At 42.5% G+C, this 24,151-nt stretch overlaps 1 protein-coding gene across 1 annotated transcript in view; it reads right to left on the reverse strand.

The window, feature by feature from the left end:
* Positions 1–24,151, reverse strand: part of FBN1 (fibrillin 1) — a 213,098-nt gene that overhangs the window by 2,348 nt on the left and 186,599 nt on the right. Inside the window, exons 51-65 of the mRNA XM_035132327.3 lie at positions 21,992–22,141; positions 20,887–20,952; positions 19,051–19,167; positions 18,538–18,657; positions 17,863–17,985; positions 17,129–17,260; positions 14,831–14,956; positions 14,062–14,268; positions 12,347–12,472; positions 10,868–10,990; positions 9,666–9,782; positions 7,731–7,859; positions 7,204–7,323; positions 3,579–3,810; positions 2,740–2,917 (exon numbers count right to left, since the gene is read on the reverse strand). Coding sequence (XP_034988218.3) covers positions 2,740–2,917; positions 3,579–3,810; positions 7,204–7,323; positions 7,731–7,859; positions 9,666–9,782; positions 10,868–10,990; positions 12,347–12,472; positions 14,062–14,268; positions 14,831–14,956; positions 17,129–17,260; positions 17,863–17,985; positions 18,538–18,657; positions 19,051–19,167; positions 20,887–20,952; positions 21,992–22,141 — 2,066 coding nt within the window. The remainder of the gene's footprint in view (positions 1–2,739; positions 2,918–3,578; positions 3,811–7,203; positions 7,324–7,730; positions 7,860–9,665; positions 9,783–10,867; positions 10,991–12,346; positions 12,473–14,061; positions 14,269–14,830; positions 14,957–17,128; positions 17,261–17,862; positions 17,986–18,537; positions 18,658–19,050; positions 19,168–20,886; positions 20,953–21,991; positions 22,142–24,151) is intronic.

Here is a 24,151-nt window from a genome sequence, read left to right on the forward strand (position 1 = left end):
CCTCACAAGGTAATAAATTTTGGGTCCTCCACCCCACCCCGCCATAATACCCATGAACAGAACCAATGGCTACCTGGCTACCACCAGGCAAGTGGGGGTGGGGGCAGATTAAAGTTCTTTGCCTCCTGGAAGGAGACAATGACAGATTGCTGCTGGACCCCAACACCATTTCTCAGGCATACTGGATAGAGTTCCTTGCCCTGCCACAATCCCACTTCGTTCCAGCACCAGCCCCCAGGGGTCAAACCAAGAACCAAATCATATGGGAGAGAGTGCAACATCTTCTCAACATGGCCATTGAACCAGTTCTTCAACATCTACTGCATCTTCACTGTGGTGCCAAAAAAAGGACTGCAAAGCTTGGCAGCGGTCCTGGACTTCAAATTCTCAAACTGATGAGTGATTTACAAAAAAATTCAGGGCCAATCAGGGAATCCACCATGACAACTTCCTCACATCAGTCGACCTCTGGGATGCCTTTCTCCATGTTTTCATCCAGCCTGCCCACCATAAATACCTCAGCTTTCCAATAGGACCTCACCACTTTCAGTACAAGACTCTCCTGATCAGCCTGGTTCTTCTCACAGAGTATTCACCAATATCATGCTTGCTGTGGTGACTCACCTCTGTCTCCAGGGTAACCATATCCACTTGTACCTTGATGAACTAACCCTGGAAGAGGCACACCAGCACCTCTCAATCACCAGAATGGCCCTAGAGACTAATGGCTTCACAAGAGCCACTCGTTCCGATGCCACAATTGATTTATCTTGGCACACTCATGGATACAGATCAATGCCTGGCCTCTCTCACCCCAGACTGCATCATAAAGATAAAAGCAGTTGCCAAGCTACTAATGTCTTCCAAAAAGTAAGACATCAAACTGATGACATGAATCCCAGGTCTGTGCATACCGACCTCCCCAATAATCGCATGGTCCAAGCATCACATCCAGTCGTCACCACAGATGCAAGTCTTCAGGGCTCATGAGCCCACTGCAAGGGACATGTGACCCAGGCATAATGATCTTTAGCAAAAGCCTGGCTGGACTTGCTGGAAGTCCAGACAGCATGGCTGACCATCCAACATTTCACCATGTGCCTCCAGGTCACTCACATCCTCTTTGTGAACAGACAACACAAACATGAAGGCTCATGTCAACAGACAAGGTGGCACCAGATTTCCAGAACTGCTGGAGGTCCCATAAGCAAATATACTTTTAAGGTGCCATGGTATTCTGCAATTTGTCACCTTTCTGTACCAGTTAGCACTTTCTGCTTGTTTGATCCTTGTTCATCGGAACAATTATGAGATAATTTAGATCAGAGCAAAAGATGAGTCCTAAAGTACATATACAGCTCTTGAAATACAATTAAAGGAAATGCAGGCCTTTGGCTAATGGTTGTTAGAACAACTGGAGAAATACACCATCATCCAACAGGCTGATTGCTATGCTTGGTTCTCAGAAGCTGTGATAAGGCACCTGTAAAGTTTGCATCTGATTATATTGTTTAAAGAACTGGAAAGTCAGAAGAGCTTCCCCAGAAAAGTCTCCCAAAATTGCTTTATTCTGCAAAACTCAAATGATTTTTATTACTATCATTTGGCAAAATAAGATACTAGGGAGAAAAGGGAACTGTTTGAGTGCTGTAGCAGATTTTTTCTGATTCTAATTATTCATCACCTAAACTCTGCTGCTCTTTCCAATTATCTCATGGTGAGTTCCTGCTGGTCTGAGCTTCCAGGCCATGCTGAGCTGAATTTGGTTCTTGGCTTCCAGCCAAAATGTTGATTTGAGGAAGGGAAATGCATTTGGGGGACAGAAGAAGTATCCTCATTGCACATGCCCATGACAAAAACTATTTAAAAGACCAAACAGATTGCTTGAATGCATGAGCTACACATGCTAGTATCTGATACAATGAAGATTTCTTGCTCCAAAGCTGGGTGGCACTTTTAGTGCTGACACTGCACAGGAAATGAGCATGTAAGTGAAAGCCTACGAAAGCTGACCCATCTCAGACCTGGCAACGACATCAGAAGAAGCCCACTGATAGATGCAGCTGCCACAGCATCTGAGCTTCATTTTCACATAAACATACCCCCTCCAAGTGTTTGGAAGTCATATTGGCTTAATGTGACATGAGCTTTTATAGACCACAGCAAAATCAGTGCATCTGAGGAACTAGGCTTCTGCTTATGAATGGTCACACAACGACTAGCCAGTTAAGCTGCACTTGAATAAACATGAATCTCAGGTTAGATGCACATCAACCCTGTGTTATCTACACTACAGATCAAAGTGGCGAGATGGACCAGTGGTATGACTCATATATGAGGCTCATGATTTATTTTGCACTAAGAAACCACTGTTGCTAGTCAGCTTTAAACCATTCCATTGTAGTCAGCTTAGCAATTGTGGTGATCCAGGGAGAAGGTATCATGCTAATGAACTATCCCCTTCATGGTTTGTTTACCTGCTCATTCAAAGGGAGGAATGAAGCTAGAGTGCTCAGCTTGTGAGCACTAGCATGCACCAGTATGGCGTACTACGCCAAGCATTATGTGTGAATGTGACCATTGTGAAAGCAAATTCAAAACTTTAACCAGATGAGCCTACAATGCTAAAGTCACCTCATGTGATATTGCTGAAAAGTTAATAAAGGAATTGGGCTCAGAAAGTCTCTTCTGAAGTTATACAAACCCTACCCATCCCAGGAATGGTAAACAGTAAGTTACCTCTGCATCGAGTGCATCTGTTTCATTTGTGCTTCGTCGCTTCCTTCCCCTCTTAGGATAGCCATTGATCTTACAGTCATAGCATGCTTCTGGAGAAAGTGAATTGTCATCTACTTCACTGCTGGCGGATAGGTCCTGGCCGTGACCCTTACCTAGTCCCATTCCAGAAACACAATGTCTAAGAAATGGAAAGGACAGAAAAACGTCAGCCACAACACTTTCAGTACAATCTGTAGCAAAACATTAAGAACAAAATCTACACACACACTCATGGTTGGGGAAGGGGATTTGTAAACAGTGAGGTCAGATGACAATGAAATGAAGAAAAGTGGGGGCAGTGTTATGAACAGCAGTCACTGACAATGAAGGTCATCTCCTTTCCCTCTGGCCCCACCGTTTACAACCCACTCAAATCCAAACCATGTACGTGTATGGATGTATATGCACACACACCCCTACATACACACAGAGAGAGGCATGCATACACATGCAGAGTAACATTTCATGCATTGACTATCTACTGAAACAGCTTTGAACAGAGGCAGCTCACACATTTACCTGAGAGTCATTAAATACTGAGTAATCAATTGATGAAAGATCATGCATACATTAGTGAACCAACTCATATTATACAAATTCTTTTGTTTGCCTCTTGACTGCTTCACCACTGCTGCGTATACAACTTTCAGAAAAGAATGGGAGCCTTGTAGCCTCCATATTCTCTCCTTGGCTCACTCACCCACAGCATCTGCTGGCTTACAATAAACTCAGATAAATGCTTATAGATCTCTTGCTACTGCATTTCGAATATGTGCATTTCAAAGTAAGAATCCTCTTACCCTTGTCCTATTCGGAAATACCCAGGTGGGCATCCACAGACATAACCACCTTCTGTGTTTGAGCAACCGTAGCTGCATGGGGCTTGTGAAGAGCCACACTCATTGACATCTTGGCAACCTCCACCGAAATGTTCAAACTGAAATCCAGTAGGGCACATGCATTTATAGCTCCCCAGAGTGTTGTGACAAGATGCTCCACCACAGATATGGGCACTGAGGCATTCGTTTTCATCTGCAACCGAAGCAGATTAGACATTCAGATTTATATTATTGTGAAGCACATCTCTCTCACAGAGCAACTGTAGCTGATATGGAGTTTTCTGGTAAAGAAGGTGGAGCCAAGAATACTTACCACTAGAAATCACAATGGTCTAGATTGGGTGGAGCAGCTAAATCATTACAGTGAACTAACATGTACTGTAATCCAAGCCTGAATTAAGAGTTTGGTATTCTAATTATTTACAAATTAATCTTATGAGCCACCTGATTCCAGTGCATACAAATATAAACTCTACACAACCAAACATTTTTGTTAGGCCTACTTTTCAAATAGCAGTTCATTATGAAAAGAAAAAAATAATCAACCAATTAATTAAGGATGCAACCCAAAGGCAGTTCAGCCATCACATCCAAAGCCCTGCTGAGCTTAAGAAGAAGAAGAAGAGTTGTCAGGGTGGACATGTGGGCACGGTTTGTGGCAGAGGTATGATCTGAACCAGGGACTCTTTAGCTTAGACTCTAACCTACTACATCAGGCATAGGCAAACGCAGCCCTCCTTATGTTTTGGGACTACAACTCCCATCATCCCTAGCTAACAGGACCAGCGGTCAGGGGTGATGGGAGTTATAGTCCCAAAACTTATGGAGGGTCGACTTTGCCTATGTTTGTACTACATTATACTAGGTCTAATTCTAGATCAACATTCATGGGTAGCAAAAAGAGCACCAACAGCCACAGCAATCAGGGAAGCTAAATTCATTTTAATTTCCCTTGATTTTTATGACTTAAGTATACGTATTTGAGAGTGGACGGAAATGTCAGCAAGGACAGAAAACAGAAAAAGATGATAGCAGTGAAGCTGTATCTGATTTTAAAACAATGACAAAAGCATCACCAACTTTTTTTTCAGCTACATAAAGGGTCTAACAGTATCATCCTGGAAAACATCAGGTTCATTTGAAAGAACAGAAGAATTTTGAACTTTCCAAAATAACTTGAGACACTCCCTATACCCACTTGTCTTTGGGGCTACCCCATTCCCAACGATATTAAAATCAGAAAAGCTTGAAAGAGCAAATTAAACTTTTAATTTAAATCATATGTCCCCCTCCTAATCCAATCTTTCCAAAATGAAAGCAACTTTTGAGTAATTGTCAAATTCCCTTGTTGGAGCTGAAACATCTACATTCCCAAATGGAAGATTGTGTAAAAAATGTCAGCAAGTTTTCCTAAGCGTAATTAAAACCAGAGACCTCCCTTAGAGCAGCGCAATGATAACAACGAAAGGCATTTTTATATGCTTTTGAAAGCAAACAATGGCAGGCACATGGCTGATTCTCACAGTATGAGTCACCATTACATATCTCCAGGAAAGAACTGCAACTCAGATGGACCAATTGAATTAGATACTAGAAATACTTCTAGATGGATTTCCTAATAAAAATTGGAATTAGAACATTCATGCTACAGTTCAGTAATATAATAAAAATAAGAAAGTGGTTTCCCATGACTTTGAAAACACATAAGGACCCAACCCTCCCTCCCTACAATAGAAGTAATCAGTAACTTTCTCCATGAGCAATTTTACTGGCTGGGCTGAAGAGGCACAGATCACCACCAAAGGTTGCTAAAGGAACAAAAATGCCTTTGGTTTGAACAGATGAATTTGCTTGTTACCACAGTTTTTTTTTTAAAAAAAAGCAAACCACACACACAACTCAAATGGCATTTGGAAACAGCAATGGATTGTTTGTGAAGTCCATAGAAAGCTTTTCCTGACAGGTATTAATGTGTCTGTTGATCACTGACAGATCTACTTGCATTTATGTGATGTCAATATAAGATCCACAAAAATCAAGTTAACTTTTAAATGGGAGACCTCACTCACAGTTAGCAATCCATCTATTTGCCTTGAAGTGGTAGATTAATCAAAGTTGTTATTCACAAGAACACCCAAGTAAAAAACATCAAGTCCTTAAAATCATTTCAGGATTGAATTCTGTCAACTAATTCTCTGTAGGGCCTGAGTGGGGAAGGGCCAAATGTAGCTTAGTAGCAGAGCATCAGTTTTGCATGCAGAAAGTCACTGCTTCAATTATAGTATCCCCAGGCAGGGCTGATGTTTGGGACTACAATTCCCTCTTAGAATTTTGAAGTGTCAGGCATAGCTCTAGTGGCTTTAGCCCAAACGTAGCAGAGTTTTCCTGCACAGCACAGAAGCTAGTTGAGGAAGAAATGACTAGTCGGCTAGACGCAGAATAACTATTTACAGGATTTATTAAAAGAAAATAAAACCAGCAGAGTTTCTGCATACAAAGCAAAACAAAATAAATCCTTACTCTCTCTCTCCAACCATACGCAGCACTCCTACTCCTAACACCCATAAGAAACAACTGTGCTAGCATTCCTAGATAACAGAGTTCAGTGCTGGTCATTAACCAATGAGAGAGTTGTTGCCAGGCTAGGCAGACCTTGGTTTTCTGCCAAGAGTAAATTGACACTGCCTTGAGTTAATTGTGTGAAGTAAGAATCTGTAAGTTTCCCATGAGAACCAATTATCAGAAACCGAACATTCACATCATCCCTGACCACTAGTTCTGTTAGCTAGGGGTGATGGGAATTGTAGTCCCAAACATCTGGAGGGCCAGAGTTTGCCTATGCCTGGTGTAGACAATGTAGAGTTAGATGGACCAATGTTCTGATTCCTAGGTGTATCTGTATTACATTGGATGACCTTCACTGTGCTGTATATTGGACAGACAAATAGCCTATGCAATCTAACGCAGATGAGCACCATTCTGGGCTGAAATTATGGTGCTTCTGTATGCGCTCTGTCAGAAGCGTTTTTGGGTTAGCTCATTTACCAAGGTATGTACTGTCACCAAAATAGTTCCTCTGATGGCATCAATGGCAAGGTTCACATAAATGGCTAAGGAGTGAGTGAGTGACAGATAACTAATGATGCACTGGGCTTTTCAGGTGAATAAAGGAGCTTGTTCTATAATTTTCAACTACTCACAAGGACATGTAGACCCATTGTTGACTTTTATAGGACTGCATACAGGAAGGGTTGCCAACAGCACCCACAGATACACATGCACAAGCAGAGGCATTCCCTGGCACCCAGTGCCCCTCCCCAAAAATGAAAGAAGCATTCTGTTATAGGCAATAGAACAGGCTGCAGTGTGTGTGTGTGTGTGTGTGTGTGTGTGTGTGTGTGTGTGTGGTGCCCATAAGTTTCTTAATTTGCACATGTGCCCCTGGGCCCCCCTAAAATTGCTGACGCACAGTGTGCAGAAATTTCCTCTGAACCTACTAAATTAAGATGCAAACAACAATAAACAATACTGCACTCTTAACCCCATAACTATCTTGTCTCCTCTGGCAATAAGAAATGAGACTTGCCGACACACTGGTTCCACTGGTAATGCTGGAGATATCCTTGTGGGCAACTGCACCTGTATCCTCCAATTATGTTCTGGCAACCATGTTGGCATCGATGATTCCCATCACACTCATCAACATCTATAAAATGAAAGTACATTTCCGAATTATTTCTCTAGTCACTAGGAAAATCTGTATCATAATCAACTCCACAAATACCGTATTTGCTTGTATCTGTGGGTATGTGCCATAGCATAAGAGTTACAGCTTTCTCCGCATGCATTGATTTAACTCACAATGGGCAGGATCATCCTTTAAATGGAAAACAACTGTCATTTAATGACAGGGTGTCATGCCTTTCCCACTAAAGGCAACTTAACCAATTTTCTACAAGGGAAGTCCCTGCTGTGATTTCAAAACGTTTTTTGTAAGCCCAAGAGACCCCCAAGTTGCTCTTGGGGATTACACCTGCCGCCTATTTACATGGGGTGCATTAATCACACAGTAACATAAAAGAATAGTAGACCACTTGTGTCCAACATCTGTACCTTCACAGCTGGCTCCAGTCTGGTCAAGTGCAAAGCCACGCTGGCATTCACAATTAAAGCTTCCAGGTGTGTTTTGACAAACACCTTTAGACCCACAAAGATTGACATCCGTGGCACATTCATTGTTATCTAACAGGAAAATAGGTGGAGAAGTCAGCTGGTTTGCTCAATTTTTGTTCATCTTTTAAAATGGCTACTAAAGAACCTCTATTGTGAAAAGCTCTCATCTCAGAATACAGACTCATTATTCGTCTTTCATATTCAAACCATGGAAAACAAGGTAAGTGTACAGGGTTTATAACAAGTATGATCTGGGAAGATATTTTCATTGGATCTTTACAATGACAGCAACACAGGCCAGATATATGTCACATATTTGAAGCACATTCAACGCACGTTTAAAGCACATGGTTCCCCCAAAGAATGTTGAGAACTGCAATTTATTAAAGGTGATAGAAATTGTTCTGTGAAAGGGGGGAAACTACAGTTCCCACGATTATTTTGGGGGAAGTCATGTGCTTTTAATGTGCATTGGTTGTGCTTTAAATGCAGGGGGGGAAATGTATGGTTTGGATCTGGTGATCATGAGGCTGCATTCAAGATCCATCTTAGAGTATTGGGTGAAATTCAGTGAGAAACACCTATGCATTATATTTAAGGGTATGCATAGAAATCAAATGTTTCGAATTCATATTTTACAAGTGGAATGCTGCACTTATTCTACAAGTGGCATATTACAAAATGTTGCAGCATGCAGTGCTCCTGTTCAGGGTTCAGCCAGATTGCCATGTTCCCCCCCTCCATTTATCCCTTTCCCCAGTTTTCCACCCCCTCCCCCAACAGCATCCTGTGGCCAGTTGGGAGCCTGTGGTCAAATCTTCCCTGTGGACAACTGACAGTTGAATCATAGAATTGGAGCGTCGGAAGGGGCATGGTGGGTCATTTAGTCCAACCCCTGCAATGCAGGAATCTCAACCAAAGCATCCATGACAGATGGCCATCTAAGATCTGCTTAAAAACCTCCAAGGATGGAGAGTCCACCATCTTCCAAAGGAGCCTGTTCCACTGTTGAACAGATCTTAATGTCAGAAAGTTCTTCCTGATGTTTAGTCAGAATCTCCTTTCTTGTCCTACTCCCTGGAGCAGTAGAAAACAAGCTTGCTCCATCTTCCTTGTGACAACCCCTTAGATATTTGAAGATGGCTATTATATCTCCCCTTGGTCTGCAATTCATCTATGACTAGGATTGCTCAAATCCACTTGACAGGCTGCCAGTGGCAACTAACCATATCCTGGACCATATCCCCTCCCATCCTCTGGATACTCAACACGTTGCCAACAACTTGAGTTTTACAGAAGCCACTGGAGTGCATTGTTTCTGCCTCCCAACAGGAAAGCAGATTAAGCTTTCCATTTCGTACGTTCTCTGCAGTTCCCTGAGACTTTGTAGGGGAAGCTTTCCCCAAGTGCTCTGCATGTGCTACAGGAACTGGAGGAAGGAAAGGGTTGGTGGTGACCGCAAATAATGTCTGGCTACTTAGGCAAGCCCAAATTGTGGACCACTGGCTATGCCTTTGCCTATAAAAAGTAAGCCCTCAATAGCATCCATTCAAGTGGCTGTAGGAAGTGAAAACTGTCAGACACATTTGAGTTGCATCATCACAAACACTTCTTTCTTCCTTGATAGGTCAAGTGATAGAGAAAGATCCAGACCAGTTAATCAGTCAGCTATAAATATAACAGAGGAAATATGTAATGGGGAAATGCAGAAAGGTCTTGGCCTTTCAACCATGTAGTCTGCTCTAGATTGGTATTGTGACAATCTAGTTGTCAGCCATTGTCATATGTTATGATATTGTAGTGTGTGCAGCAGCAATGGCTGCAAGACAGAAAAAAACCCAAATACTGTAAATCTCAATCTTCTTTGTTACTCACCAATACATGCTGAATGATGTTGAGTAAATCCAGGGGGGCATTTACAAGTAAAGCCCCCGATGGTGTTGACACAAAGGAACTGGCAGTTGTGCTGCTTGGTTGCACACTCATCGAGATCTAAAAGGGAAATATTCACTTTTCAATTTCTCTTCTTCATAAAGGCAAAGGAGCAGAGTGAACCATAAGGTGTAAATCCAGCCCAGCAGAAAGTATCAAGGAGAATTGCCCTTGTCACTTTTGATGGAACATTCTCTGTATTCTTCAGGACCTGGTAGTATTTACCGGTATTTATTTATATAACATTTTTGTGCCATTGTTGAACTCTTAAAAAGAGCCCCCAGGGTGGTTTACAACAGTTAAGTATCAATACAATTGAATAGAAAATTCAAAGCCAAAGCAATTCACTGCCACACTTTTCTCAGGAGTCTGCCATACCTGCCAAGTCCTGGACTGCAAAATCCGGGATCGGCATCCATAGATGCAACTTCCGGTGTCACTTTGCCCATCTATGGGCACCAAAAATGGCCAGCGCCGGCAACGGAAGTCGCGCCTACGCACTTCCGGACACGCGTAGACGCGACTTCTGGCGCTGGCCATTTTCGGTGCCCATAGATGGGCAAAGCAGCAAAAAAAAAAAGGCTGCCGGCAGGAGCAGAATAAGGGAGAATAACGGGAAATGAACCGATACGGGGGACCGCCGGGAAACAGTATGAAAAAACGGGGGTTTCCCAGGGGAAACGGGGTACTTGGCAGCTATGGAGTGTGCATTTGATTAGTTGTGAGTACATTCACATTCAAGATTGCTTCATATTATCCTCTTAGAATGCACTCAACTACCACCATGTTAGGGGAACAATTCTGTCTTTCACCAATGCAGAAAATGTTTTCCACAACACAAATTCTGCATGTGCTTGCGTTGTTTCTTGTTTATGCTTAGCGTCTGCAACTGGGTAACCCAAGGTAAAATCAAGGTCAATGAAAGGCTCTATCTGTCCCCTTACTTGCCAATTTAAGAAAAAAAGAGGCGAGGAAGCTGGCAAGAGAGCTTACTGTCAGCCACTCTAGGAGGCAGGAGTGGAAATATTGTCCCATGATCCTTTATCCCTTTATTCCATCTCAAAATAGCCTTGCAAGTAAACTAGCTCTTTACCACACATATAGATACACCTTTCAAACAATATCCACATATGAGCAACTTTTACCTTTGCAGCTTCTCCCATCCTCCTGCAAAATGTACCCTTTTGGACATGAGCACTGATAACTGCCCTCTGTATTTTTGCAGATAAAATTGCAAGGCTTTGGAGACAGGTTGCACTCATTCAAATCTAAAGTAAAACAAGACAAACACTTTTCATTTATATTAATAGTGTTATGGTATTAATAATTACTGCCCCCCCAGTGACTGATTAAATTTATATACTGCACTATATTTACAAAATATATATCATCAAAATACAGTCATAACTGCCAACATATGTCCGGATTTTCCTGGATGTTTTCCTGATTTCCGCCCAGATACTGCTGCCAACTACAGTATTCCGGATATGTCTGGGGAAATCTGGATGTATGGCAACCCTACTTCTACTAATTCTTCTAGGAAAAACATTTTTACATTTGCATTTTACTCCTCAGGAGCTGCATGACAAAGTGATGATTGGATTGCATGAAGCATTCTTTTAATTACTTTTTCTTCCCTGCTTTGAGTTCTTATAAATCCCTACAAGTTCAGCTGCTACTGGCATCTTCTGAGCTTTTCTCTCTCTCTCTTTTTATTGACTACTGTATATCCTCCTGCTATATCACCTAGGCAGGATGCAACCTTCTAATTTGGGGTGGGAAGATTCTGGTTCTCCAGATGTTGCTGGACTATAATGCTCATCATCCATCAATGGCAATGCTTCCTAGGACTGATAGCTACACCTGGAAGGACAGTCTTCCCCACCTTACTCTAGACCAGGCATGTCCAACAAGTAGATCGTGATCTACCGGTAGATCACTGGACGTCTGTGGTAGATCATGGGTAGATCTGGCTCCCCCAAAGAAGCTTAACAACTTTCAACTTTTACCTGAACTCCCCCAAAATGGGGCTCTCCTCCTCCCTAAAAAAGCTCAATAACTTTGACCTGAACCCAAAAAAGGGGGTAGGTCACTGCCAGTTTTTAACTCTGTGAGTAGATTGTGGTCTCTTGGGAGGTGGCCATCCCTGTTCTAGACATTTTCTTCTACTCCATAAAACACTTCTTTTATTGAGGCTTTTCTCAATCACCACTCTCGTGCATATGTTGAAAACTGCTATCAGCTCCTTTATCCTCATGATTCCCCATGTTTTCTACACTACAGCATTCTCAGGCCTTTAAGGCCATCACTTGAGAACCACCTTTAAATTTAAGCATGTGTGAGGTTACCCACACAGATTTGAGTACGGCAAAAGTTGAGAGAACAGGTTTGTGGTGGCATGGTGAAAAGCACCTAAGCTACATGGCAAGGCCCTCAAAATTCATTTACCAAAGAACCCGTGACCTCCCAAAGGAGGTTGAATTCCAGCTTCCATCAGTCCCAGCCAGAATGGCCAATGATCAGGGGTGATGGAAGTTACCATACAACAACATAGTTATTCACCAGTCTTTAACAGAAAGATAAATAAAATGATTATGTCTGCATACAAAATGAGAGAAACCTACCTATACAAAGTGTGCCTGTTATATCTGTAGTATAGCCCTCTTTGCAATTACAGCGGTATGATCCTATCTCGTTGACACATTCTCCATTCCGGCAAACATCATGAATAACCTTGCACTCATCAATATCTGAAATTCAATAAATAGGACTATAGAGAAGGCAAAGCAAAAGGGGGGGGAACGGCATACCTGGGTTCAGTACTACTCTTATGCTTTTGCAGGAGACAAAAGTAGCTTATCAGTGAAGAGAAAAACATTGATGCTACAATTTAGGAGGATTGTATATACTGTATATAAAAAAGGAAAACTGACAATTTCATGCCATTTCACAGTGAAGGAAGAAACCTCAAAATGAGATGAAACTAAAGGAGCAGCAGCAGACTTAGGAGTTGTCAATTAAAGTTTAGCAAATGCTGGCCTTTCCACTTGGCTCGCGACACAAGTAATGCATTGAGCCATAGCCATTACATTTCTTCTCCCAGCTAGATGTGGGAATCACATAGTGTGCATTATGACCATGTTCTGACCCTTAGGCCATATTTTCACTTCCTCCTACCAGTCTGAACAGCAGGAAGGCAGGGGAGGGGGCATGATGGACACTGTGTGCAAAGAACATTATTGTAAGGGACATTCCTGCATAGACACTGTTGGACATACCAGTGGATAAGCAGTCGCCAGGGGTAGGCAACCTAAGGCCTGTGGGCCGGATGCGGCCCAATCGCCTTCTCAATCTGGCCCATGGGCGGTCCGGGAATCAGTGTGTTTTTACAAGAGTAGAATGTGTGCTTTTATTTAAAATGCATCTCTGGGTTATTTGTGGGGCATAGGAATTCGTTCATATATTTTTTTTTCAAAATTCAGTAGAGTCTGGCCCACCACATGGTCTGAGGGACGGTGGACTGACCCATGGCTGAAAAAGGTTGCTGACACCTGGTTGAAGCAACAGAAACAAGCTGAAAGACCAACACAAACACATGCACTTGCTTTCTCAGCAAATGGCCATCATCCCCCAAAGTCTCCTACTCTATCTGGCTCACCCATACCCTCTTCTGCTACTACTCGACTGTTTCTTTGTTTCTGCAGCACTGGTCTTCTATTCTTTCCTTGGCCTTTGCTGTTCCTGAGCTACAACAGCATGTGGGAAGGGGGAAGCTTTTTGGTTGGCACATAACAGGGAGGCTAGATCCTGAAATAGAAATTGCCCTTTCCAATGTTTGTTTGGTTTTTTGGGGGGGGGTTGCCCTAAGAACAGCTCGGATTGCATGGAAGAAGCAGTCCTTCGTCTACCTCAATCCTCATTCACTTGAGTCTCAAATACCAGGGCTCATCTCTCAATGGGCAGGCAATGCTTAACCCCAGAAATGATTTCGTGGCTTGTGTTTTGGTACTTTAGTCAATGAAACCTGCTACAACTTGGGCCAAGCTACATGTTACATACAAGTGTGTGGTGACCTTTCAATTAAATAAAAATAAATGAAAAGCCACTTCAGGAGGCAATTTAGGGTGGCTAAACTGATGCCATGGAAAGGGTTAAGTGCACCCTTGGCTTCATTGTTCTCAGCCAGACCTTCTCAAAACAGTTGGGTTTTTTTAAAAAAAGACTGATGTGCTACTGTCTGGCTGTGAACTTCAGGCATGTGGCCCATGCCACCTAGGTACAAATTAAATGTCTAGCTGAATTGATATTTTTGGTGCTTAAGTTTCTTAAACAGTCATACCTTCGCCACTAGTTGTATATCCACGGCCAAGAGGACAAAGTTTTTTAAAAGCTACAGTGCCCAGGAAGGGGCAGATCTCACAGTTGGGTCCCCATCCACGCCCGCCATCACAGCAACATTCAGATTTGGTCACGGGGTTCCTGTTGCTTGATCCAATCTGGCACATGCTCTGCAAGACTTCAGTGAAGCAGTAGCCTTCTCTCTTGTCTACAAAGAAAATTAATATCTTTTGCAAAACGCTGACAAAGAGACTCTGATTTTGGGGAGCAGGACAGAGGGAGACAGGGACTGAAGCAGAAATATAAAAGAAAGAAGGGCATACTTAGCCATATTTAGCAACTGTAACAGGGAGAATGAAAACCAGGCAGCAATAAGAAAGAGGACATTAAGTCTGGAAGGAAGAAAGAAAGAAAAGTCATTGAGTGAAAAATCCAAAGAAGACACAAAGGAATAATCAGAGTTAGAATATTCCAAAGAATTGTTAGGTAACAACAGAACAATTCAGTGCTTGATAACATAAAAACAGAAGCAGATTAATAGCTAGATTCACACAATCCTGGCCCTCCTAAAGTTATGTAGAAAAATATTTCAAGTAATGTACCCAGTAGTTCCCTATACTGACAGCTGAACAGCTAACAGAGTAAATTTCATCTGAATTTAACATGCTCAGTTAACAGATTTTGTGATATTAGATCTCACTAATAAGAGATAAAAAAATATTTACTGCTCTGACCCATTCCACCGTACTTTTATCTGGCCCCACACCTACCTATGCATTCATTCTGAGCTTCGTTGACGGTGAAACCATCATGGCATTCACATTTGTAACTTCCTTGTGTGTTTATGCATCGTCCATGTTCACACAATCCAGGTTTGTTTTGACATTCATTCTCATCTGTAGATTTTTAAGGATATGCCACAAAATTATCACCATTAGTATTTCCACATCTACCTGAAGATGCACAAAACTGTTAACTTGATTCGAAAGCAATATATATTTATAGGAAGATTTTTAAAATGCAACAAAAATACCTAACTTCTCATTTAAACTATACTCACCATGACTGTTCAAAAATGGATCGAAATATACAATTACATTTGTTTCCTATGACTTTCCGCAGGACAATATGTATTGATGCTTTATTATCTTAGGGTCAAACCAGATGAATTATTAACAATCTGTGGTCAGATCTCTTGTCTCTTTTAATTTATTTTAAAAGCAGATGGGTGGAGGCTGAACTGGATCAATCCAGTTGCAGGCCCAGATGTCGTGCTCCCCTGTCCCCCAACCCTCTGAAAATTAAAAGACAACTGAGACTTGTTTGGATCGAAATAGGCCACAACTTTATTGAATACCGATGAAAGAGGTTTGGCTTGGGCATGGGGCAATCAAAATACTTCTGGTCTGTCTGCCAGAAGTTACGCATAGGTCAATCTGAACAGGGGTACCCAAGACTTACATCAAATAGGGTGACCCCCACAGGGACCACTGTGTAGGGGAGTATCATTGGCCATGGTCCCCGACTGGGTGTGAGGACATGGCAACTCCCCTGGATCCCTTTAACAGGATACACCAGCATTTGGAGGCACTGGCAGAGACTACAACCTCCCCTCCATCCAAGACGATTGCCCCAATGCCCAACCCAGTTGTGACGATTCCCAGGAGTTAGGCAAAACCACCAAGCTGGAGCCAATTTGCCTGGTGGACAAATTCCTACCCGCCCCCAAAATATGGCGACCACCGTAGCCACAGCATGGTCATTGACCAGCAGCTTGAACCAAGGGAAGGTGGGGTGGGGAACCTGACGAGAGAAAACAAGTAAGGGCTCCAGGCGCAGGCCTGGAGGAGGGGCCAGGGAGCGGACCTGGGGGAAACCTTCCTGCTTTGTCATCTCTGCCCCCTTGGTCCAGCCCGTATCCAAGCCTGCATCCACATTTGCCAAACCTGGGTGCAGGCTAGGATCCGGCTCCTGATAGGCGGCACAGGATATGCTCACACCTCCTATCCAGACAGGATGCCGATCCTGAGATCCCTTGTCGGGCCTTAGAGGAGGCTTTCCCATCCCGCAACGCCACCGCACCAAGAGGGTGAGCGGACTTAACACCCTACCATATTATTCAAAGTAATATGAAGAGATATGGTAGATTCAGCTGTAGAGTTCCAGCACTTAATCTAGTTTTGCCCTTGGATGGCTAAGGATCTTAACTTATTCTCTGGTGCTTTCATGGCACATTACAATACATATTTTTCTCTGGAGGTTCTGCTCTTATGAGCTTTACTAGGCACTGCACTGTTGTGCTTTATATGCTTCTTTACACACTGTAAGGACAATAAACTAAGCTAAGGGCTTATCCTACCCCTCCACTTTCCTTGCTGCTCGCCCTCCCCCCTGGGAAACCCAATCTTTAGGAAATTGGGTTTTCCACAGACTGTTTGTTCTGATTTAGCACTAAAGAGCAGATTTTTGGGAAGAAAGTGGAAACCCGCTTGGACCTGTGCCTAGAAAGCACAGGACAAGCAGAAAGCCACTCAGGCCTGTGCTTTTTGGCATGAGACAAGCAGAAGTGTGGGCAAGCCCTAAGGTTCATGCTAAATGACAGGTCATTCACATGAGAGAGGAAGTGTCACCCAAGCTCTGGGGACACTTTTCAATTGTGATATCTTGAGCAGCTTGCTACCCAAGTATCAAATATTGACATGTTCACAAGTATAGCAAGGAACAAATCAGAACTATGAACCGGCCATACATAATATTTGCATTTACAAGGAATATCCCCTGGAAATCCAATTATAGAAACTGGGCATTTAGGCTTCATTAAACACTATGTGCTGTATATGCAGATGAAGTTAGTTGCTCTTAGGTCCCACTGGAATAGGTAGTCAACTTAATCCTGTTGACTTAGTTAGTCTAACTATTTTAGCTTGGTTCTAATTCCTGTCTCTATATAGCCAGACAGAAAAATATTTTCCAGAATCTATTACACAGTAAAGTCATGTTTCTACCTAGACATTAATCTGAAATCACCACCTGCCATTAGAATTTCTAGGAGATTCATTGTCACTTACCCATGCAACCTTCACCATCTGGTCTGCGCTGGAATCCTGGCCCACATATGCACATGTATGTGCCTATCAGGTTTTTGCATATCATTTGCTTTGAATCACAGTCATGAATTCCATTTTCGCACTCATTCTGATCTGAAAGACATATGCATCGTTGGCAGAAGGTTGGTGAAAGATCAAAATAGCCCATTCTCACTTTTCTAAAAGCAAAAACGTAAAAACAACCAGTGACTCTGTCTCTGTAACCTTTTGGGAAGAAGTGTGTACATCAGAAAAAAAGAGGATAATCTGTGTTCAAGCTCTGTATTATCATTTTTATGCCGCTGCTTCTGAATAGAGGTATTTACACTCCTCTGTTTAGATGAGATTTATTTGTGGGATGTGGCCATCTCAAAGACACTCTCATAGTATTTGTTTATAAGTGGTACTAATGATCCAGGTTTTTTAAAAAATGGGGAGGGGGAGAAATATGTACACCATACTGAGCTTCTTGGAGGAAAGCTGGGATATAGATGTAATAAATGAATGAATGAATGAATGAATTAGTCTTCTCCTCTGCTTTTAAGAAGAAATTTTTTATGATTATGCCAAAGCAGGAACAACCGGTCTGGAAGACAAAAGTAGTTCATCTTCACACACACACACACACACACACACACACACACACACACACACACAAACCAAGAGACTTTTGACTGACTGTACTGTATAATTAACAGAATTTCTAGGAATCCTACCTTTGCACATTCGCTTGTCTTCTCTGAGGACGTAGCCTGCAGGACATTTGCATTCATATGATCCAAACGTGTTCACACATCGGAAGGCACAAAGAAGAGGATTCTGGGCACATTCATTTACATCTGTATTAAAAAAAACATAAAAACCAGATCCAAAATAAACAATTTTTTTTTAAAAAAAAGCACCTAAAAATGGCTTTACTCCTTCATGCCTACTCTCCTGCAATTAAGAAACAAAACAGATTTTAATGTTTCTACCAAGGGAGCTTAAGGACCCCCCTCTTCAGAAAGGCAATTGAGTTTCTGATTTTTGGAACTGGGCTCGGGGCAGGGGGAGGAGGAGCTATTAACTGAGTCCAAATCCCAATCAAGCTGAGCAGAGGGTGCCTATAAAGCACCATTAAGGACTAAAAATATGAAGAAAACCTAACACTCAACTTGCACCTTTTCCTCTTTCCGCCTTTCAACTCATGAATCTGCTGTCTTTATTTCATTCTAAACTCAAGCAGCCATGGCTTTGCCCTATGCCTAGAACGAAATATTCGACTTATTCACTACTTGGTTATCTCACTCCTTTAATGAGAACAGCCTACTGAAAAGCATGAATGTCAGGGCTGAGCCTGCCTTCCGAAGAAGCCCACTCAGTTCTTTCTGGAAGGAGTCAGTGGCGCTCACCTTCGCATGTCACCATCGGTCCTGGCTCAAACCCTTCCTCACAAGAACATTCAAAACTTCCAATAATATTCGTACAAGTTCCATTTCCACATGGGTTTCCTACAGAGCATTCATCAGCATCTGGAAACATGAAAAACAAAAGCACAGCATGTCACAAAATAGTCTGCAGCTCCAGCAACTGGCCAGATATTGAGACTCACAGAGGACAGGATTCAATTAAGTTGTTATGTGTGCAGAACTGGGGACTTTCCTACCTCGCCCCCCACTGTGTCCCCTAAATCTGCTCTGGAGGGTTAGGAGGAAACTCAGAAAATATTGAGGGGAGTTTGTGGGGACGAGAAGAGGAAATAGTCCTGATGCACAAGTGGACCTCATTTCCCGCATGCACACCCCTACCCAAATATTCATTTGAGAACAGGAAAAGGCATTTTACATTGGATTTACTTATACTTGTGACCTGGCAGCTTAGGAATTCCAACAGCAGAATAAATACGTAGTTGTGTCATGACTTACCTATGCATTCAGTTCCTTGAAGGTTGTAACCAAATGGGCACTCGCAGCGGTAGGAGCCGTCTGTGTTGATACACTGGCCATTCTTACATCTATCTGGATCCTTGCACTCATCCGCATCTTAGCCCCAAAATTAACCAAACAGAAAAGGGAAAGAAACATTTATGGATGAATCCTGTGCGGAATTGCATTCAATTGTTAATAAATGCGAGGCGAGGAATGGTTGATTTATCATCCGTAAATACAAGATGAAAAGATAGGCGCTTCTGCACTGTACACAGTTCGCAATTATGGGTGAAAAAAGACAGAGTGGCAATAACACTTGACTCTTAACATATGTAAACAATATTTATTTCTCTTATAAATTAAATACAGGCAAACACATCACAAATTATTTAACAGTTTTTACTGTGAACAACCACCACCTTCCTGCACACGAATTATCCAACTTCAATGTGGCACAATGTCAGTTAACATCAACTTCTGTAATGCTTCTTTTATGCTCAGAGCCGTCTTTCCCATAGGGCTTAGTGGTGTGTTGCACCAGGGCCCCAGCCTCTCAGGGGCGCCCCAGCAAGTGGGGGAGCTGTGTGGCTTTGCCGGCGGCCTCCTCTTTCCCTGCACGCCCACCAGCTGCGCCCCACCAACCATAAGGCTAGCGGGTGTGCAGCTTCCCTCCCAAGCCTCTGCGGGGATCACTCTCCTGCAGTGGCATGGGGGAGAGTTACGCAGCTATGACCACCCCAACACTATCCATGGTAATTTGGGGGCGCTGGACGGATATTTGCACCCTGGCAGCGCATCTGCTAAAGACAGCCCTGTTTATGCTGCAATCCCATGTACTCTTCCCTGGAAGTAAGTCACACTGAATGCTTACTTCAGAGTAAACAGGCACAAGACTATGCTACCACTTTTACAGTACTGTAAATTTATGACCTTTTCCCTCCTTCTTTCAGATACCTTGTCTATCCATTTTCTTCTCTTCTCCCTCCTCCTTCAGGTTTTCGTACAGTTGCTTCTCTTTTGTTCTCTTGCTCTCCCCCTTCAACTGTGCACCCCTCCCCCAAGGTCCCTCAACTTTCTGTGCTCCCTGCTGTTCCCCATGAGTCATTGTCTAGGTCAGGCATAGGCAACCATGGCTCTCCAGATGTTTTGGAACTACAACTCCCATGATCCCTAGCTAACAGGGCCAGTGATCAGGGATCATGGGAGTTGTAGTTCCAAAACTTCTGGAGAGCCAAGGTTGCCTATGCCTGGTCTAGGTTGTAACACCCCTGGGGCAGGGACTTGTTCTATCATTCACTACAAAGCGCCAGGTATAGGAACAGAGCATTATAAATAGCAGAGGTGCTATCCTTTAACCAGTAGCAGCTGGTAGGGCAGCACAACTGGTCTCCCTAAGCTGTATGCCAAGGAGGCAATTTTTCCCTTGGCATTCAAGCAACTTCATTTGCTTGAAGTTCATTTCTCTCTTTTTTGAGGAGGGAATATTTAGGGGTGTCTTTTTAGAGCTGCTGTTGTCACAGAGAGGAGAAAAGAACTGAGAAGAGAAGTGCTCACGCCATCTTCTCATGACATTGTGTGCAGAGTGTCAAACATTTCCTCTGGCAGAGAAAGGCCAGGAACGCCAGCTCCAAAACGAGAATCTTAAAAGTTCACTGAGATTGCTTTGAGCTTTGCAGAAACTGCATCTTGGCCCAGAGGGATATACATTTTGAAAATTAAATAGAACTGCACAGCAACTGCAAAGAACAGAGATTTTATCTGAAAAAATGGACATTCTCAAAGCAGAGAGAAAACCTCTCAAATGCAACAGTACTCCAAGCACTAACTACTTACCAATTGGTTCACCAAGGGGGCCAACCAGCATGCCGGTTCCGAATGGGCAAATTTGACGATAAGCTTCTGTAAGTCAAATCAGAAGAACAAACCTGCTTAATGTGGCAACTTTTATTTGTCATCTGATACATTAAAATGTTCATAACCTTGATGAAAATCTTCTAAAGCAGGGAATTGGGAAGGCTCCCCCCTCCCCCCGCTGAGGGCTGAATTCCCTCAGGGGCAAATGTCCTACATCAGAGGTGATGAAATTGATCTGGCCAGCATGGATCCTTTCATGGGCCATCTTTGAATGGTGGGTGGGGCCGCATGTCAGTCACCTGACATCATTAGGACATCAGGTGACAGCTAGGAAGGAACACTGGCAGCATGCATATCAATTAATTGGCACCAAGAGAACACTTTCAAAGGCTCTTCTGTAACTTCCAAACAAGTGACAACAGGTGTTAGGGGAGGTGGGCAATAGTTGGGGGGAAGCATTTCCCAGAGAAATGGTGCAGAGAAGCACGACCAGACTGACATCGTGTGGAATTAATCAGAAGACCCTATATAGCCCACAGGCTGCTCACCATTGTTCAGAAGAACTGGATCCAAAGATCCACAAATGTAAGGAAAACATTCTGTAGTACTATTCTGCAAATTGCCTACATAACAGTTTATGGAGCGCTATAATAGAATGGCTCTGTGACAGGTCTCATGCTTACACCTGAGCAAGCAAACAACCGCCTTTGACTTAACTTTTGTTTTTCTTGCACAACGCTCTACTGTGAGGTATAAAACAGATTTCACTGAGTGAAAAGCGCCTACCACGTATGGAAGGGCATGTCTGGATTTAACCCACTGTGTGAGGAGGTCCTAACTGTGTCTTTCTATGCGTTTCAGAGGCACTGCCTATATCCAGATAGGAAAGTAAAAGCTGTTCAGCTAGGAAATGAGCTGCAGATACGAATTCAATGTTATCTTGTACCTAAAGACGAGGTAACAACTTTACAAATGCCTCCTATCTCCATTACTCTTCTATGTTTCTATTGAAATCATTCATTTCTAATTTCTCTTATGAGTAGGCATTGCAACAATCATTGAGAAATGTTTATAATGTATATACCTTCTCCATCACCTGGACACAGTTCACATGGGTCACCCCACCCTTCTCCGTTCATATTGCAGCAACACTCTTGCTTAGAATGGTTTCTGGATTTAGGAGCCGAACATTTCCCATCTTCAAATTTAGTAAAGCAGAAGCTTACTCTCAAATCTAAACAAATAAAAACATGGTATATATTAAGAGCTTTTTAAAAAAATAAAAAATAAAATCCAGTTGAAGGTACTCAAAAAAACCAAGCAAGTTACTGATGAACAGTAAGTTTTGATCAACGCATAAGGTCTTTGTACTACTGTGCACATACTATGTTTCTATGGCATTTATCTGAAAGTCTTCTGTTCTCATGATACCATACAGGAAATATATGGCAACGCTTTAATATAACTGAATTATCTATACTTACTGCTTGCAGTTACCTACAAATTAATGAAGTATATACCTCTGATTCCGTATTTGAGCAGAAAACAAGATGTGTGCAAGGCCTAAGGGTGTCGACTGACTTTAAAAATATTATTTAACATCTTTTCACTTGTACATAATTTATTATAAAATGGTATAAAGAGGCAAACAGCGAATAGTGCTAAATCAATGAAAATAATTATCTGAAAAAGCATACTGCAAATATTAATTCCAAGATATGATGAAGGAACACCATTTAATTACATAATCAATCAACAAATCTTAGCCAGTATTTTCTGGTTCTCATTAAGCAAACAAGTTGTACTCTTTTTTCTTTTTCTTTTTTGCAGCATTCCAGAATTTTAACAATCCATCTCCAACAGCTGGAACAGTATGAAGTTTCCAATTAAAAGCTGGTTCTAATTTTGCTGTAGTGACTGACATACCTGAAAGGTCCTTTCAGTTGGAACATTCAACACACCAGACCAAACAGGAGAGAACTGCAGCATAAAATACCTTATATAAAGTAGAATCACGGTTTTACTTCTTGGGGCAGGCTATGTCCCTGGTCACCATGATGACTACAAATTTCCTCAAGGCAAACAAGGAGGGGTGTGGGGTTTTTTTTTAATTGTAAGAGAGGTGTTTCTCCTTTTTCAGGCTTTCAATGTACAGTTGTACCTTGGCTCTGGAATGGAATCCATTCCAGAAGTCCATTCAACTTCTGAAAATGTTCGAAAACCAAGGTGCGGCTTCAGATTGGCTGCAGGAGCTTCCTGCAGCCAATCAGAAGCCATGGAAGCCGCGTGGGACATTCGGCTTCCAAAAAATGTTCGCAAACCAGAACACTCACTTCTGGGTTTGTGGCGTTCGGGAGCCAAAACGGACAAATACCAAGGCGTTCGAGAACCAAGGTACGACTGTACTACTATGGAGGCTCAATGAGCATTCCCACTTTGCCAGAGCCCTAAAATATGGAAAGGAGTCCATAACAAGGGTGCTGGAACAAGACAGAAGGCTGAGTAGGAAGAGGAGCCATTGGGAAACAACAGCCCTGCTGTGGAAGTGGCTAGTTCCTTTGAGCTAGAAGAGAAGCCTCTTCATGAGCAACAGCCTGTCTGTGACTAAAGGATTATTCACTAGCATGTCAAGAGAGGAAGAAAGAAGGTGTTACTGCATATAAATAACAGAGGATGGGAAATATATTCTGTAGCTCTCATTGGACAGGGAGAAGCAGCAGGGTCCAAGTAACTCCCTTCCTCTTGGCTAAGGCAAAGTAGACCATGTTCAGCCTTATTATTATTATTATTATTATTATTGGGAGGGGGGATTATTTGGAGAAGTGACTTATAGAACACAAAAGGCAGGCACATGAAAGCATCCATCGATACCTCTTATTTAATTACTTGCTATTTGTTTAATTTGTTCTCAGCCTATTCCCAGAGCAATGTTTTTTTAAAAAAACCAAAGATCAGATCAAAGTAACCCAGAAAAAGAATATTGGAGTGGTCATTCTCAGACCTGTCCTTTTCTCCCTTCAGATGTGTTTGGCCAACTGCCTGGCGTTCAGAAAAAGCATTATTGGTTTTGTATCACCACACTGTGTTATTCCAGCCGAGTAATCTAAGCACTGGAGCAGAACGGAAACCGCAAGCATCTAACAGACAGACAGCTGGCAGCTTCTCTTGCTGGCAAAAGAACAGTCTGAGTGTCAGCTGCAAAACCAGCTGCTCATCCAGTTTTGCTGGAGATTCACAGGGAGCA

The sequence above is a fragment of the Zootoca vivipara genome, chromosome 13 (genome assembly GCF_965207765.1).
Source record: "Zootoca vivipara chromosome 13, rZooViv2.hap1.1, whole genome shotgun sequence".
In the NCBI taxonomy this organism is placed as follows: domain Eukaryota; kingdom Metazoa; phylum Chordata; class Lepidosauria; order Squamata; family Lacertidae; genus Zootoca; species Zootoca vivipara.